Consider the following 15,341-nt stretch of genomic DNA (forward strand, 5'->3'; position numbering starts at 1 on the left):
ACAAGCAGGACAGGTTGCATCTGAACCAAAGGGGCACCAATATCCTGGGAGGGAGGTTTTCTAGTACTCCTCGGGAGGGTTTAAACTAATTTGGCAGGGGAATGGGAACCGGATTTGCAGTCCAGCAACTAAGGTAGCCGATATTCAGGACGCCAACGCGTGTAATGAGGCAGTGGGGAAGGGAACACTGACAAAGGAGAGTACTTGCAGGCACGGAGATGGGTTGAAGTGTGTATACTTCAACGCAAGAAGCATCAGGAATAAGGTGGGTGAACTTAAGGCATGGATCGGTACTTGGGACTACGATGTGGTGGCCATCACGGAAACTTGGATAGAAGAGGGGCAGAAATGGTTGTTGGAGGTCCCTGGTTATAGGTGTTTCAATAAGATTAGGGAGGGTGGTAAAAGAGGTGAAGGGGTGGCATTGTTAATTAGAGATAGTATAACAGCTGCAGAAAGGCAGTTCGAGGAATATCACCCTAATGAGGTAGTATGGGTTGAAGTCAGAAATAGGGAAGGAGCAGTCACCTTGTTAGGAGTTTTCTATAGGCCCCCCAATAGTAGCAGAGATGTGGAGGAACAGATTGGTAAACAGATTTTGGAACGGTGCAGAAGTCACAGGGTAGTAGTCATGGGTCACTTTAACTTCCCAAATATTGAGTGGAAACTCTTTAGATCAAATAGTTTGGATGGGGTGGTGTTTGTGCAGTGTGTCCAGGAAGCTCTTCTAACACAGTGTGTAGATTGTCCGACCAGAGGAGGGGCAATATTGGATTTAGTACTTGGTAATGAACCAGGGCAAGTGATAGATTTGTTCGTGGGGGAGCATTTTGGAGATAGTGACCACAATTCTGTGACTTTCACTTTAGTAATGGAGAGGGATAGGTGCGTGCAACAGGGCAAGGTTTACAATTGGGGGAAGGGTAAATACGATGTTGTCAGACAAGAATTGAAGTGCATAAGTTGGGAACATAGGCTGTCAGGGAAGGACACAAGTGAAATGTGGAACTTGTTCAAGGAACAGGTACTACGTGTCCTTGATATGTATGTCCCTGTCAGGCAGGGAAGAGATGGTCGAGTGAGGGAACCATGGTTGACAAGAGAGGTTGAATGTCTTGTTAAGAGGAAAAAGGAGACTTATGTAAGGCTGAGGAAACAAGGCTCAGACAGGGCATTGGAGGGATACAAGATAGCCAGGAGGGAACTGAAGAAAGGGATTAGGAGAGCTAAGAGAGGGCATGAACAATCTTTGGCGGGTAGGATCAATGAAAACCCCAAGGCCTTTTACACATATGTGAGAAATATGAGAATGACTAGAGCGAGGGTAGGTCCGATCAAGGACAGTAGCGGGAGATTGTGTATTGAGTCTGAAGAGATAGGAGAGGTCTTGAACGAGTACTTTTCCTCTGTATTTACAAATGAGAGGGGCGATATTGTTGGAGAGGACAGTGTGAAACAGACTGGTAAGCTAGAGGAAATACTTGTTAGGAAGGAAGATGTGTTGGGCATTTTGAAAAACTTGAGGATAGACAAGTCCCCCGGGCCTGACGGGATATATCCAAGGATTCTATGGGAAGCAAGAGATGAAATTGCAGAGCCGTTGGCAATGATCTTTTCGTCCTCACTGTCAACAGGGGTGGTACCAGGGGATTGGAGAGTGGCGAATGTCGTGCCCCTGTTCAAAAAAGGGACTGGGGATAACCCTGGGAATTACAGGCCAGTTAGTCTTACTTCGGTGGTAGGCAAAGTAATGGAAAGGGTACTGAAGGATAGGATTTCTGAACATCTGGAAAGACACTGCTTGATTAGGGATAGTCAGCACGGATTTGTGAGGGGTAGGTCTTGCCTTACAAATTTTATTGAATTCTTTGAGGAGGTGACCAAGCATGTGGATGAAGGTAAAGCAGTGGATGTAGTGTACATGGATTTTAGTAAGGCATTTGATAAGGTTCCCCATGGTAGGCTTCTGCAGAAAGTAAGGAGGCATGGGATAGTGGGAAATTTGGCCAGTTGGATAACGAACTGGCTAACCGATAGAAGTCAGGGAGTGGTGGTGGATGGCAAATATTCAGCCTGGATCCCAGTTACCAGTGGCGTACCGCAGGGATCAGTTCTGGGTACTCTGCTGTTTGTGATTTTCATTAATGACTTGGATGAGGGAGTTGAAGGGTGGATCAGTAAATTTGCAGACGATACAAAGATTGGTAGAGTTGTGGATAGTAAGGAGGGCTGTTGTTGGCTGCAAAGAGACATAGATAGGATGCAGAGCTGGGCTGAGAAGTGGCAGATGGAGTTTAACCCTGAAAAGTGTGAGGTTGTCCATTTTGGAAGGACAAATATGAATGCGGAATACAGGGTTAACGGTAGAGTTCTTGGCAATGTGGAGGAGCAGAAAGATCTTGGGGTCTATGTTCATACAGCTTTGAAAGTTGCCACTCAAGTGGATAGAGCTGTGAAGAAGGCCTATGGTGTGCTCGCGTTCATTAACAGAGGGATTGAATTTAAGAGCTGTGAGGTGATGATGCAGCTGTACAAAACTTTGGTAAGGCCACATTTGGAGTACTGTGTACAGTTCTGGTCACCTCATTTTAGGAAGGATGTGGAAGCTTTGGAAAAGGTGCAAAGAAGATTTACCAGGATGTTACCTGGAATGGAGAGTAGGTCTTACGAGGAAAGGTTGAGGGTGCTAGGCCTTTTCTCATTAGAACGGAGAAGGATGAGGGGCGACTTGATAGAGGTTTATAAGATGATCAGGGGAATAGATAGAGTAGACAGTCAGAGACTTTTTCCCCGGGTGGAACAAACCATTACAAGGGGACATAAATTTAAGGTGAAAGGTGGAAGATATAGGAGGGATATCAGAGGTAGGTTCTTTACCCAGAGAGTAGTGGGGGCATGGAATGCACTGCCTGTGGAAGTAGTTGAGTCGGAAACATTAGGGACCTTCAAGCAGCTATTGGACAGGTACATGGATTACGGTAAAATTATACAGTGTAGATTTATTTGTTCTTAAGGGCAGCACGGTAGCATTGTGGATAGCACAATTGCTTCACAGCTCCACGGTCCCAGGTTCGATTCCGGCTTGGGTCACTGTCTGTGCGGAGTCTGCACGTCCTCCCCGTGTCTGCGTGGGTTTCCTCCGGGTGCTCCGGTTTCCTCCCACAGTCCAAAGATGTGCAGGGTAGGTGGATTGGCCATGATAAATTGCCCTTAGTGTCCAAAATTGCCCTTGGCGTTGGGTGGAGGTGTGAGTTTGGGTCGGGTGCTCTTTCCAAGAGCCGGTGCAGACTCAGGGGGCCGAATGGCCTCCTTCTGCACTGTAAATTCAATGATAATCTATGATTAATCTCGGACAAAGGTTCGGCACAACATCGTGGGCCGAAGGGCCTGTTCTGTGCTGTATTTTCTATGTTCTACGTTCTATGTTCTATGTGCAAAACCGTTCGAGATGAACAAAACCAATAAATTTTCTTGTTTAAATAATCAGTGTTTTATATTTTGTTTCGTTGTTGAATACTGAGTATTGGTTCAGTTTATTTTACAAATATTTAGGTGACGAATTTCTAAATCATGTTGCTCGTCAGTAGATCACTGCAGAAGCTCTGACATATCAAAAATGCCATCTTTTTTGGGATAGAAAAATAAAAGTGAAAATACCGGGCAATCTCTGTGACAAAGAGTCACCCAGACTCGAAACGTTAGCTCCCTTCTCTCTACACAGATGCCGAGATTACCCCAGTATTTTCTGCTTTTGGTTCAGGTCCCAGCATCCGCAGTAATTTACTTTTACATTTTAGAATAGAATTTGAATACAATGGTTTAAGTACATTTGAAAGATCCTGGTCTAACATTCCGCTGGGATTACATTAGAGTGAGATCATGCTGATCAGCTGATTGTAAGGGGAAGCTTTGCTGACTCTCATTTGATCCACACCATTTCCCGAATTTCCCGTCAATGTGCTGGTTGTGTAGAATTATAGCTACTCAAATATGAGAAAGAATTTTCTAATGCTTTGCAAATGGTGGAAAAAGGTCATTCATTCCAGTTTCTGCCATTTGTACCACAGCTTTCCTGGACAAAAGAATGTCTGGCCTTGGCATCCAACATTGCTGACCGCGGATGGAGTGTGTCAAGAGTAAATGAACTGCACAAGCTATTATTTTGCATCCTTTTATGACAGCTCAGAAGCCACTGGCTGTGGTGAATTACAGACCTCCATAGTTTGCCAAAATCAATCAGTCACCATGCTCTCTTCAAAGAGATCCTCAAGAAATTTGACAAAACCAATTAAGTGAGCCTGAGGAGGGAACGCCAATGAGGATCAAGAGCATACCTTCATGGTGCGGGGAAGTCCACCCACTATTTCGCAACAGCATAAAATCTGCCCCTTCATCCCTTTCAGAGATTCTCCAGGCCTTCTGATTCACTACTCCATTAATAGACATAAGTTATAAAGCACTAAATCACAATTAACTATTTGTTCATGTCCATCAGGTCGTGTGCACTAACATATTCACTAATGAACCTCCGAAGTATTGTTCTATGAAATTTGAGAGACTAGCTCAACTTGTATACCAGCACAAGCCTTTCTCTTTGGGAAGTGGTGAATTCCTGTTTGACATCAATAAGAAGGAAAGACTTAAACCTCCTCCAATCTTAAAGATCTCGGCTAAAATGATCTCTTATTTTCAAAAAAATGAATTCAATACAAATGTAAAGTAGAACAATGCAACCTGTGTGGAGCTGTAGCCTCCTCCATATTCGCTTCTTTGTGACAGCCATTTAACTGCTTTACCAGCTTGGTCAAAATTCTCAAACTGCACAAGAGCCAGAAGGGCATATCCTGTGGCTTCAATTGTGTACAACGAGTTGACATTTCCAGCTTCTGCCCAGTACGATTCCCCTAAAAGGGTCTCTGAAAATAATAAGTTAAAATGAAGATCATTGATAGCAAGTGTGCTGCCCCTTTCAAATAAATTGGCGTATGGTCCTGTGTGCTCTAGCTCCAACAAAAAGGAAATCCTTTGAAGCAAATTCATCCAGTTCTGACAGAGAGGCACATTGCCAATTATAAAATGCATTGTCAGGGAGATTCAATGGGAATTCAATCGGTAATGATGCTCCTGATGAATTATTCTGTGAGTAAGAAGTAATGGAACCAGAAAAATCAAAGCTCCTCCTGCTTTTGGAGCTTTTAAAAATTAGGAATAAAACATTTATTGGATAACAAATGTTGAATTTTCATGTTTAAAATTATTTTTTTCTGCACTCTTCTAGCCAATATATTTAATCACAAAACTATCTGAGTTTCCTCACTGAAATACCCCAGCATCACATTCCAAGATTTCTATTAAGTCATATTCCAAAGCAATGAACGTCGAAGGATAATTATTCTGCCTTCATTCTCAGCATCTAACGTTGCTGATCCTCGTTAGACCCACAACTGCCAAAATGTCATATTCCTTATCATTAACAATTCCCAATGAAGGCTTCTCCCATCAGCAGGGATGTTGCACACAAATTCAGGCTCCCTAGACCTACAACAGCATCAAGACTGAGGCTACTGGTTGTTGACATCCTGGTGATGCTCTCAAGAGACTCGCCATTTTGTCCTCATGTCTCCATTATGGAATGGTAGCGGTGGTGGCAAGGTAGCACAGTGGTTAGCACTGTTACTTCACAGCACCAGGGTCCCAGGTTCGACTCCCGGCTTGGGTCACTGTCTGTGTGGAGTCAGCACGTTCTCCACGTGTCTGCGTGGGTTTCCTCCGGGTGCTCCGGTTTCCTCCCACAAGTCCCGAAAGGCGTGCTTGTTAGGTGAATTGGACATTCTGAATTCTCCCTCTGTATCGCCGAACAGGCGAAGGAGTGTGGCAACGAGGGGATTTTCATAGTAACTTCATTGTTGTGTTTGTGTAAGCCTACTTGTGACACTAATAAATATTATTATTATAACTGCAATTATCACTGCGGCTTGAACTCATCTGATGGGTGGAGGCCCAGTCACTGACTAAAGAACCACCTCTCATCAGATGAACTATACTGGGTGCCCAGCAAACAATGCTGCACCAACATGAAGGAGATGGGGCTGAAAGCTATTTTTCAGGAGCAGTGGCAAACATGCTCATCACTAATCAGCTCTGATTCAATGGAGCAGAAACTGGGCACAATGTAATTTGTTGTAAGCTCCTTTCGCACTGTGAGCAAAAACAACTTCACCTCCTCAACGTTAATTCAAGGGGCTGGTTTAGCACAGTGGGCTAAACAGCTGGCTTGTAATGCAGAACGATGTCAGCAGCGCGGGTTCAATTCCCGTACCAGCCTCCCCGAACAGGCGCCGAAATGTGGCAACTAAGGGCTTTTCACAGTAACTTCATTGAAGCCTACGTGTGACAATAAGCGATTATTATTATTGATTAGATAAAGGGAAATGTTCGCTACCTCATGAGTGCAGTGAATTCGGAATTTTCAAACTAGCTCAAGTTCTGATTTCAGGGTTCAAGCCAGAATTGTCCCCACCTTGGTTTTTATTAACTAACCATTTCACTAAGGTGGTGAGGATTCGATGTCCTTTTACAGGATTAACAATTTCATTTACTGTGACAGTCGCTGGGTGTGCAGAGATGGACAGAATGTCAGTAGGAAAATTCTAACGACAGAGAAAATGCGGACTTACCGGAAGCAAATTTCATCAGGTTGTCCAGTTTGTTTATTCTCAATAGTGATAGAGCATAAGTTGCTATTGTCACCGAGTATGTTCTCTTCAGATTACCAATCCTATTTTGCACATAGTCTGCTGCTTTTCTGATACTGATATCATAATTCTGAAATTAATGAATAATAATTAAATTAAGAGATTTTAGAATGACAATTTATCAACTGTTATCAACTTGTGTATTGAGAAAACATTCACAGCAGTAATATTTCTTGAATATGTAAACTCAGGTGTACCTGTTTTGTTTCTTCACTTTGCTCATAACAATTTGGCACATAATGGAACATAAATCTACCGGTTATGTCTTCATAATGCACTGTGCCCATGCTAAGTAAGGACATTTTATTTTAAAAGTCTCTTCAACAACAACGTACAACCACTTATGCTGAACAGTCTGGTGCCACCAGATATTGCAGGACTGCTCCTTCTGATCTAAATTGAATTAACTGAGACTGATATTCTTTGCACCCGAATCATTATCAATGAGCCAGCTTCCAGTTTCACCATGATCCTATAATCAATCCACATCCACTGATCGCACTCCTTTCTCTGATCACTCCAGACCTCTAACCTCGAACATCTTACTTCCCCCATTCCCCTGTAGCTACTGATTTCTCTCCCCTGCTCTATCCTCCTTATATTTCCGTGCCTTGTCTCCAAATTCTCTTTCAATTTTGAGTAGCTTCCATGCGTTAACCATCAGAATCCACATCTTTGTCCTTCGCAATAAAGATTTTTGGTCATAAAGTTGTTGAACTGGGTGGGTGACAATGCTACAGCAAGGGAATCAGGACATCTGGGACCCGAGTAAAAATGACAACAGACAGGATCATGATTATCAATGACGTCAATGATTTTGTCGGGTAGTCTGCTGTCGATCACTTCCAAACTTACATCCTGAATAATTGCCAAATATACGAGATTCCCTTTTCTGATTGATATGTATGGAAAACAAGAGTCAGGTCTTTTAGATGAGATGGGAGACAATTGGAGGTAATTTTGTTATGGGAAAGGCTTTGTCTTATCACATGGCTTCAGTGATGTCATTGTTGTGGTGGAGCTGGGCTGTGGCTCTGTGAGCTGTTTTGGTTTCACTTTCACATGGTGAGAAGGGGTCAGAATCTCAGGAAAAGCCAGTCTTATTCAAGTGAGAATGCAGAGTGCTGGGTCATGCCTTTGAATTGGAACAGTTAAGGGGGAATTCACTAAGTGTTATACATAGATTACTGTAGCTGTGTGGGGTATCTTTATTTTGTAATTGATAAACATTCTTGCTGTTTGGTTATATATAAATGTTAACTAAGTTCTTAGAATAAAGCATATTTTGATTAAAGTGTCTAGGAAGACTGTTGCATCACACCTGAAGGGAAGGCCCTTCTGTTCATCCTAGCCAAATTCAACAAAAAGTTATAGGTCAGTGAACTCCATAACATACTTTGGAGTTTCTAAACCCTGGCCCATAACAAATTCAAGAAAGCTTTAACAAAATCATCTGAACCAAAATATTGCATCACATTACTCTTAAAAAAGGGGCTCCATTACCTCGATGTAAATTGAACAAATATATTTAGCCTCAAGCATCGCGATGAGCACAAATGCAGTCAGTGATGTGTCGCTTTCTGACCCATGGACTCCTCCCTGAAACATACAAAAAAAATGAAGCATTTCCTTCAGGCACATTCCCACATTCTGACTCAAAGCAAATAGGAGTAGTTAAACTGCTGCAGGACGGCTTGTGGCACAGTGGGAGTGTGCCACTTCAGGATTTGATGGCCATGGAAGGTGCATCCATAACATGGACACATAGGTTGTTTATCAGCCTGTACACCTTCAAATTCACCTGATGGCAGAAGAGCTTCCAGGTCAGCCACGCTGTATATGGCAAACCACTGTAGTACTTTGCCAGGTATAATTGTGGACCCATCCAATGGAAATCTTAAGGTATGGTACCTGAAGGAGGAATTAAACTGCTGATTTCATTTCTGGAGTTAATTGTTTGGCAAAGATTTACGAAAACAATAAAAGGTATGAAAAAACACTCAGGGAAAATTGGGGCAAAAATATCCGATAATTCAGGTCATAATTAAAATCTCAAAGCCTCGAATTCATCTGAAGGAACAATCTGACAATGTTGGAACATCAGGAATGTTGTGTGAATACAACTTAGATGTGAACTTTTTAAAACAACAATTTTAAAACCAAAAGCCTTAACATTTAGTTAAGTTGATCAATTTTGAAGAAGCTCATGGAAAAGGTGAAAGGAACAAGTTTCCCAACAACTCGAAAAATATAGCAGAATGCTTTCCCACGTCGAGGGGCACAGAACAGACACCAAAGAAAAGTGAAGAACGTGAAGATGGATTTGGAGTGGGAAGAGGAATGTTACGTAAAGAGCTTTGAAAACAGAAGGATTTGGAGGTTTGGTCCAGAGAACAGTGACACGGTGGTTGAAAGAACATTCACAATAGTGAAGAGCAAAGGAGCGAAACAACTGAAGGATGAATGCAGGTTGTAAGAGTGACTGAGATATCGGTCAAGAAGGCATTTGAACAAATAAAAAAGGCTAAAGGAGAAGGCGAAGGGAAGATTTGATCAAGATGTTCAAAATCGTGAAGAGCTCTGATAGTGTAAATAGAGGAGAACGTGATCCCAGTGGGAGAGGATTCTGAATAAAGAAATTCACATATAAACCAGAGACAATGGGCGGGATTCTCCGCTGTTGAGATTCTCCGTTGCACTGGAAAACCCAGAGATTTCCCGATGGCATGGGGTTGCCCACAAAGGGCAACCCCATTGGCCAGCTGGCAAAACAGAGAATCCCGGGGGGGCGCCATATCAGTGGCGGGATTCTCTGACCCCCCCGCTGGGTCGGAGAATCGCCGGGGGGGGGGTGGGGGGGGGGGTGATGTGAATCCCACCCCACCGCTCCGACGCCAGCTGCCGAATTCTTCGGCGCCAGTTTTTGGGCGCGCCACGCTGGTCAGGGGCCGTTGGCAATGGCCCCCTCCAGACGATTCTCCGGGCACCGATGGGCCGAGCGGCTGTCCGTTTTCATCCAGTCCCGCCGGTGTGGATTAGACAAGGTCCATACCGGCGGGACCTGACTTTGAGGGCGGCTTGCAGAGTCCTCAGGGGAGCGCGGGGGGATCCAGCCCCGGGGGGGCCCACGGTGCCCTGGCCCGCGATCGGGGCCCACCGATCTGCAGGCGGGCCTGTGCCGTGGGGGTACCCTTTCCCTCCGCGCCGACCTCTGTAAAGCTCCGAGATGGCCGGCGCAGAAGAAACCCCCTGCGCATGCAGCAGAACACGCTGGCGCTCCTGCGCATCCGCCAACTCGTGCCGGCCAGCGGAGGCCCTTCGGTGCCAGTTGGCGCAGTGCCAACCGCTCCAGCGCCGCCCTAGCCCCCAGAAGTGCGGAGGATTCCCTACCGTCCGGACGGCCCGACGCCGGAGTGGTTCACGCCACTCCTTGGCGCCGGTTCGGCCCGCCCTGCCGATTGCGGGAGAATCCCGCCCCAGAGATCTGGTGCAGCGGGATGGAGAATCCCGCCCAATGTTGCATTTAATGCAGCAAGCTGTGATCTGAAGAAGTGGTACAAGAAGGTTCAAAATAACTGCAGAGAGCTGGAGGAACACTTTAAGGGCAAAAATCTGGGGAAGCAGCACGGGACTGAGGCAAACTGGATATTTCTGTCAAAGAGCTAGCATAGGCACGATGGACTGAATGGCCTCATTCTGTCCTATAACATTTTCACAAATCAATTGCTTTATTTCTTTATTATAACCATCTGCACTGAACACGAGAAAGAAGAAACATCTTGCGTACAATCATCACAGTGCTCATTACAGGAGCGTCCTCTTGGAAATGACCATCAGGTTTCTGTTTATTTAAAATCAACCACTTTGCAGCTCCACAGAGAATATCTGCTTGAATTGTGATCAAATTGTACGACATCGCAAACACTTTCAGCACGTAAGCAGTCAACCTACAAGGAAATAAATCCAATTTAAACCCATTTTTAAAAGAATATTGTGTAAGGAACAGATTTTATGAGGTAAATTAATCTAAAGAAACTTTACACAATTAAACTTTTCAACACCACTGCAATTAATGATTCAATGTGCACAGATGTTGAAATCAAAAAGACTATTTGATCTAAATCATTTATCTTTATGGAAATCATATTTGGCACACACTGAAGGTTTATGAAACTCTCTCCCTAAACCCCTTCGCCTCTTGACATCAATCTCCTTGAAGATGTTCCTTTAAACCTACTTCTTGGACCAAGCTTGTGGACACCTGTCCTAATATCTCCTTACGTTGCTTGGTGACAGATTCCGTTTGGTAATCACTCCTGCAAAGCATCTTGGGAGGTATAATTATATTAAAGCTGCTATTAAAATACGAGATGTTGTATCATAGTAGAGAGGCATGTATCGAAAGAGAATGCTCCTTCATATTGCATGGGAGATTTTCATGGATTTTGTGCATCCTATTCTCCGAGTAGTACATAATTAAATTTTTGATACCAGACTCATTAGCCCGAAGGCAGGAGCAGGAACAGAACAACTTGTATTTGTTTCCCACCTGTTATGGATCCAGTCCAGAACCCCAATTTTGGTTAAGAGCCCGGACTAGAAGTCAACTGCTTGCATTTGGTAAAATTGTGAAGAACTGTTACTACCAACAGGAGTGATAATCCTGACCAGCAGCCAGCTTTTAGAATCACTACAGTGCAGAAAGAGGCCATTTGGCCCATCGAGTCTACACTGAACCTTTGAAAGAGCACCCGACCTAGACCAATGCCCCACCCTATCCCTGTAACCCAGTAAACCCACATAACCTTTTGGACACAAGGAAGTAATTTAGCATAGCCAATCCACCTAACCTGCACATCTTTGGGCTGTGGGAGGAAACCTGGAGCACCCGGATGAAATCCATGCAGTCACAGGGAGAACGTGCAAACTCCACACAGACAGTCACCCATGGCCGGAATCAAACCCGGGTCCCTTGCGCTATAAGGTAGAAGTGCTAACCACAGTGCCACCGTGTTGCCCACATTAAAACAGACTTTAATTTGAACAGAGAATTAGGAATATTAGCAACAAAGAAATAGCTTTAAAGTAAACAGGTACAACATCTTAACTTGATTCCTGAAACTTGCTTCTCCATTCCAATAAAGCAAACCCATACATTTCAAATACCGCTTAAGTATAAAGTTAAGAACCAGGTTTTACGTGGTGCACAGTCCTTGGAGAGAGAAACCTTGTTTTTATTAGAACCAAGTTGAAAACCTTCTGTTCATCTGCAAGTCTTACAGGCAATGTATTTTTTCCAGACAGACCTGGTCCCTCCCATCAGCTACACCAGCTGCACTCAAAGCACACAGCATTCCTTTGCCTTTTGTTCAAAGCATCCTTTGTAAGCAGGAATGAGAGTCCAGCAAGGTATGCTGCCAGCCAGGAGCCAGGGTGAGGGACATCTCTGACTGGCTTGAAAGCATATTAGATGGGAGAGGGAGGATCCAGTTGTTGTGGTCTATGTTGGGACAATTGCAATGGAGGGGGATAGGGCCATACCGCAGGGCAAGGTTTATAATTGGGGATGGGGTAATTATGATGCGATTAGGCAAGAATTAGGAAGCATAAGATGGGAACAGAAACTGTCAGAGAAAGGCACAAATGAAAAGTGGAGCTTGTTCAAGGAACAAATACTGCGTGTCCTTGATAGGCATGTCCCCGTCAGGCAGGGAGGAAATGGCCGTGTGAGGGAACCATGGTTCACAAAAGAGGTTGAATGTCTTGTCAAGAGGAAAAAGGAAGAGTATGTAAGGATGAGAAGACAAGGTTCAGTAGGGTCGCTTGAGGGTTACAAGGTAGCAAGGAATGAGCTGAAAAAGGGCTTAGGAGAGCTAGAGGGCATGAGAAGTCCTTGGCGGGTCGGATCAAGGAAAACCCCAAAGCTTTTTACTCTTATGTGAGAAATAAAAGAATGACCAGGGTGAGGGTAGGGCTGGTCAAGGACAGTAGTGGGAACTTGTGCATGGAATCAGAAGAAAGCGGAGAGGCGTTGAATGAATACTTTTCTTCAGTGTTCACAAAGGAGAGGGGCCAGTTTTGAGGATGAGAGTGTGATTCAAGTGGGTAGGCTAGAGGAGGTAGATGTTCTGAGGAAGGATGGATTAGCAATTTTGAAAAACCTGAGGGTCGACAAGTTCCCTGGGCCAGATGGGATATATCCAAGGATTCTTTGGGAGGCAAGGGATTAGATTGCAGAGCCTTTGGCTTTGATCTTTGGGTCCTCGCTGTCCACGGGGATAGTGCCAGAGGACTGGAGAGTGGCGAATGATGTTCCTCTGTTCAAGAAAGGGAATAAGAATGACCCTGGTAATTATAGGTCAGTTAGTCTTACTTTGGTGGTCGGTAAGATAATGGAAAAGGTCCTGAAGGATAGGATTTATGACCATTTGGAAAGATGCAGCTTAATCTGGGATAGTCAACACGGATTTGTGAAGGGTAGTTCTTGCCTCACAAATTTGATTGAATTCTTTGAGGAGGTAACTAAGTGTGTAGATGAAGGTCGAGCAGTTGATGCCGTATACATGGATTTTATTAAGGCGTTTGATAAGGTTCCCCATGATCGGCTCATGAAGAAAGTAAGGAGGTGTGGGATAGAGGGAAATTTGGCCAATTGGATAAATAACTGGCTATCACATAGAAGACAGAGGGTGGTGGTGGATGGAAGATTTTCAGACTGGAGACCGGTTTCCAGCGGTGTACCACAGGGATCAGTGCTGGGTCCTCTGCTATTTGTGATTTTTATCAATGACTTGGAGGAGGGGGCTGAAGGGTTGGTCAGTAAATTTGCTGATGACACCAAGATTGGTGGAGTAGTGGATGAGGTGGAGGGCTGCTGTAGGCTGCAAAGAGACATTGACAGGATGCAGAGCTGGGCCGAAAAATGGCAGATGGAGTTTAACCCTGATAAGTGCGAGGTGATTCATTTTGGTAGGACAAATTTGAATGCGGATTACAGGGTCAACGGCAGGGTTCTGAGGAATGTGAAGGAACAGAGAGATATTGGGGTTCATGTCCACAGATCTCTGAAGGTTGCCACTCAAGTGGGTAGAGCCGTGAAGAAGGCTTATAGTGTGTTAGCGTTTATTAACAGGGGGCTTGAGTTTAAGAGCCGCGGGATTATGCTGTAACTATACATGACCCTGGTGAGACCACATTTGGAGTATTGTGTGCAGTTCTGGTCACCTCATTATAGGAAGGATGTGGAAGCATTGGAAAGGGTGCAAAGGAGATTTACCAGGATGCTGCCTGGTTTGGAGGGTAGGTCTTATGAGGAAAGGTTGAGGGAGCTAGGGCTTTTCTCTTTGGAGTGGAGGAGAATGAGAGGCGACTTAATAGAGGTTTATAAAGATAATGAGGGGGATAGATAGTGGACACTCAGACTATTTCCTCGGGTGGATGTAGCTGTTACAAGGGGGTATAACTATAAGATTCAGGGTGGGAGATATAGGAGGGATGTCCGAGTTAGGTTCTTTACTCAGAGAGTGGTTAGGGTGTGGAATGGACTGCCTGCTGTGATAGTGGAGTCGGACACTTTAGGAACTTTCAAGCGGTTATTGGATAGGCACATGGAGCACACCAGAATGACAGGGAGCGGGATAGCTTGATCTTGGTTTAGGACAATGCTCGGCATAACATTGAGGGCCGAAGGGCCTATTCTGTGTTGTACTGTTCTATGTAAACAGTAGAGGCAAAACTAGGAAAGAGGACCTGTTGGGAGAGTATCAGCACTTGGATTAAATTAAAGAACAGGTCCTCAAAGGTTATAACTTCACGATTACTACCCGAGCCACGTGTGAATTGATGTAGGGTTGAAACTGGCATTTAAATATTCAGAGTTATCAGACTATTTGGAAGGACAGGTGGGAAGGTAAGGGAGGTGGTGTAGCTCTGATATTTAAGGATGACATTAGGGCAATAGTGAGAGATGACATAGGTTCAATGGAGAAAAAGGTTGAATCCATTTGAGTGGAAATTAGGAACAGCAAGGAGAAAAGCTCGCTGGTAGGATTGGTCTATAGGCCACAGAATAATAACATCATTGTCGGGCGGGCAATAACTAAAGAAATAACTGATGCATGTAAAACTGATACGGCAATTGCCATGGGGGATTGGAATCTACAGGTCAAACCAGCTTTGTGGAGGAGTTCAAGTATCCATGACAGTTTCCTCAAAAAGTATGTAATGTAACCTATGAGGGAGCAAGCTGCCCTAGATCTGGTGTGTGTAATGAGACAGGAATAATTAATTATCTCTTAGTTAGGGATCCTCTTGGAAGGAGCGATCACAGTATGGTTGAATTTAAAATACAGAAGGAGGGTGAGAAGGTAAAATTCAATACCAGTGTCTTGTGCTTAAAAAAGGACTGAAATGGAATGAGGGACGAGTTGACTAAGGTAACTGGGAGCAAGTACATTTTGATGGGCCGATTGTGGAACAGTGGAGGACTTTTAAAGCCATTTTCCAGCAAAGGTAGACACCAATAAAAAGGAAGGACAGTAGGAAAAGGGTTAATCAGCCATGGATATCTAAGGAAATAAAGAAAGA

General features: G+C 44.3%; 1 protein-coding gene across 1 annotated transcript in view; it reads right to left on the reverse strand.

Annotated features, from left to right (window-relative positions):
• Positions 1 to 15,341, reverse strand: part of LOC140403206 (complement C3-like) — a 294,404-nt gene that overhangs the window by 61,742 nt on the left and 217,321 nt on the right. The window contains exons 26-29 of the mRNA XM_072490959.1: positions 10,543 to 10,702; positions 8,259 to 8,354; positions 6,678 to 6,825; positions 4,735 to 4,916 (exon numbers count right to left, since the gene is read on the reverse strand). Coding sequence (XP_072347060.1) covers positions 4,735 to 4,916; positions 6,678 to 6,825; positions 8,259 to 8,354; positions 10,543 to 10,702 — 586 coding nt within the window. The remainder of the gene's footprint in view (positions 1 to 4,734; positions 4,917 to 6,677; positions 6,826 to 8,258; positions 8,355 to 10,542; positions 10,703 to 15,341) is intronic.

The sequence above is a fragment of the Scyliorhinus torazame genome, chromosome 27 (genome assembly GCF_047496885.1).
Source record: "Scyliorhinus torazame isolate Kashiwa2021f chromosome 27, sScyTor2.1, whole genome shotgun sequence".
In the NCBI taxonomy this organism is placed as follows: domain Eukaryota; kingdom Metazoa; phylum Chordata; class Chondrichthyes; order Carcharhiniformes; family Scyliorhinidae; genus Scyliorhinus; species Scyliorhinus torazame.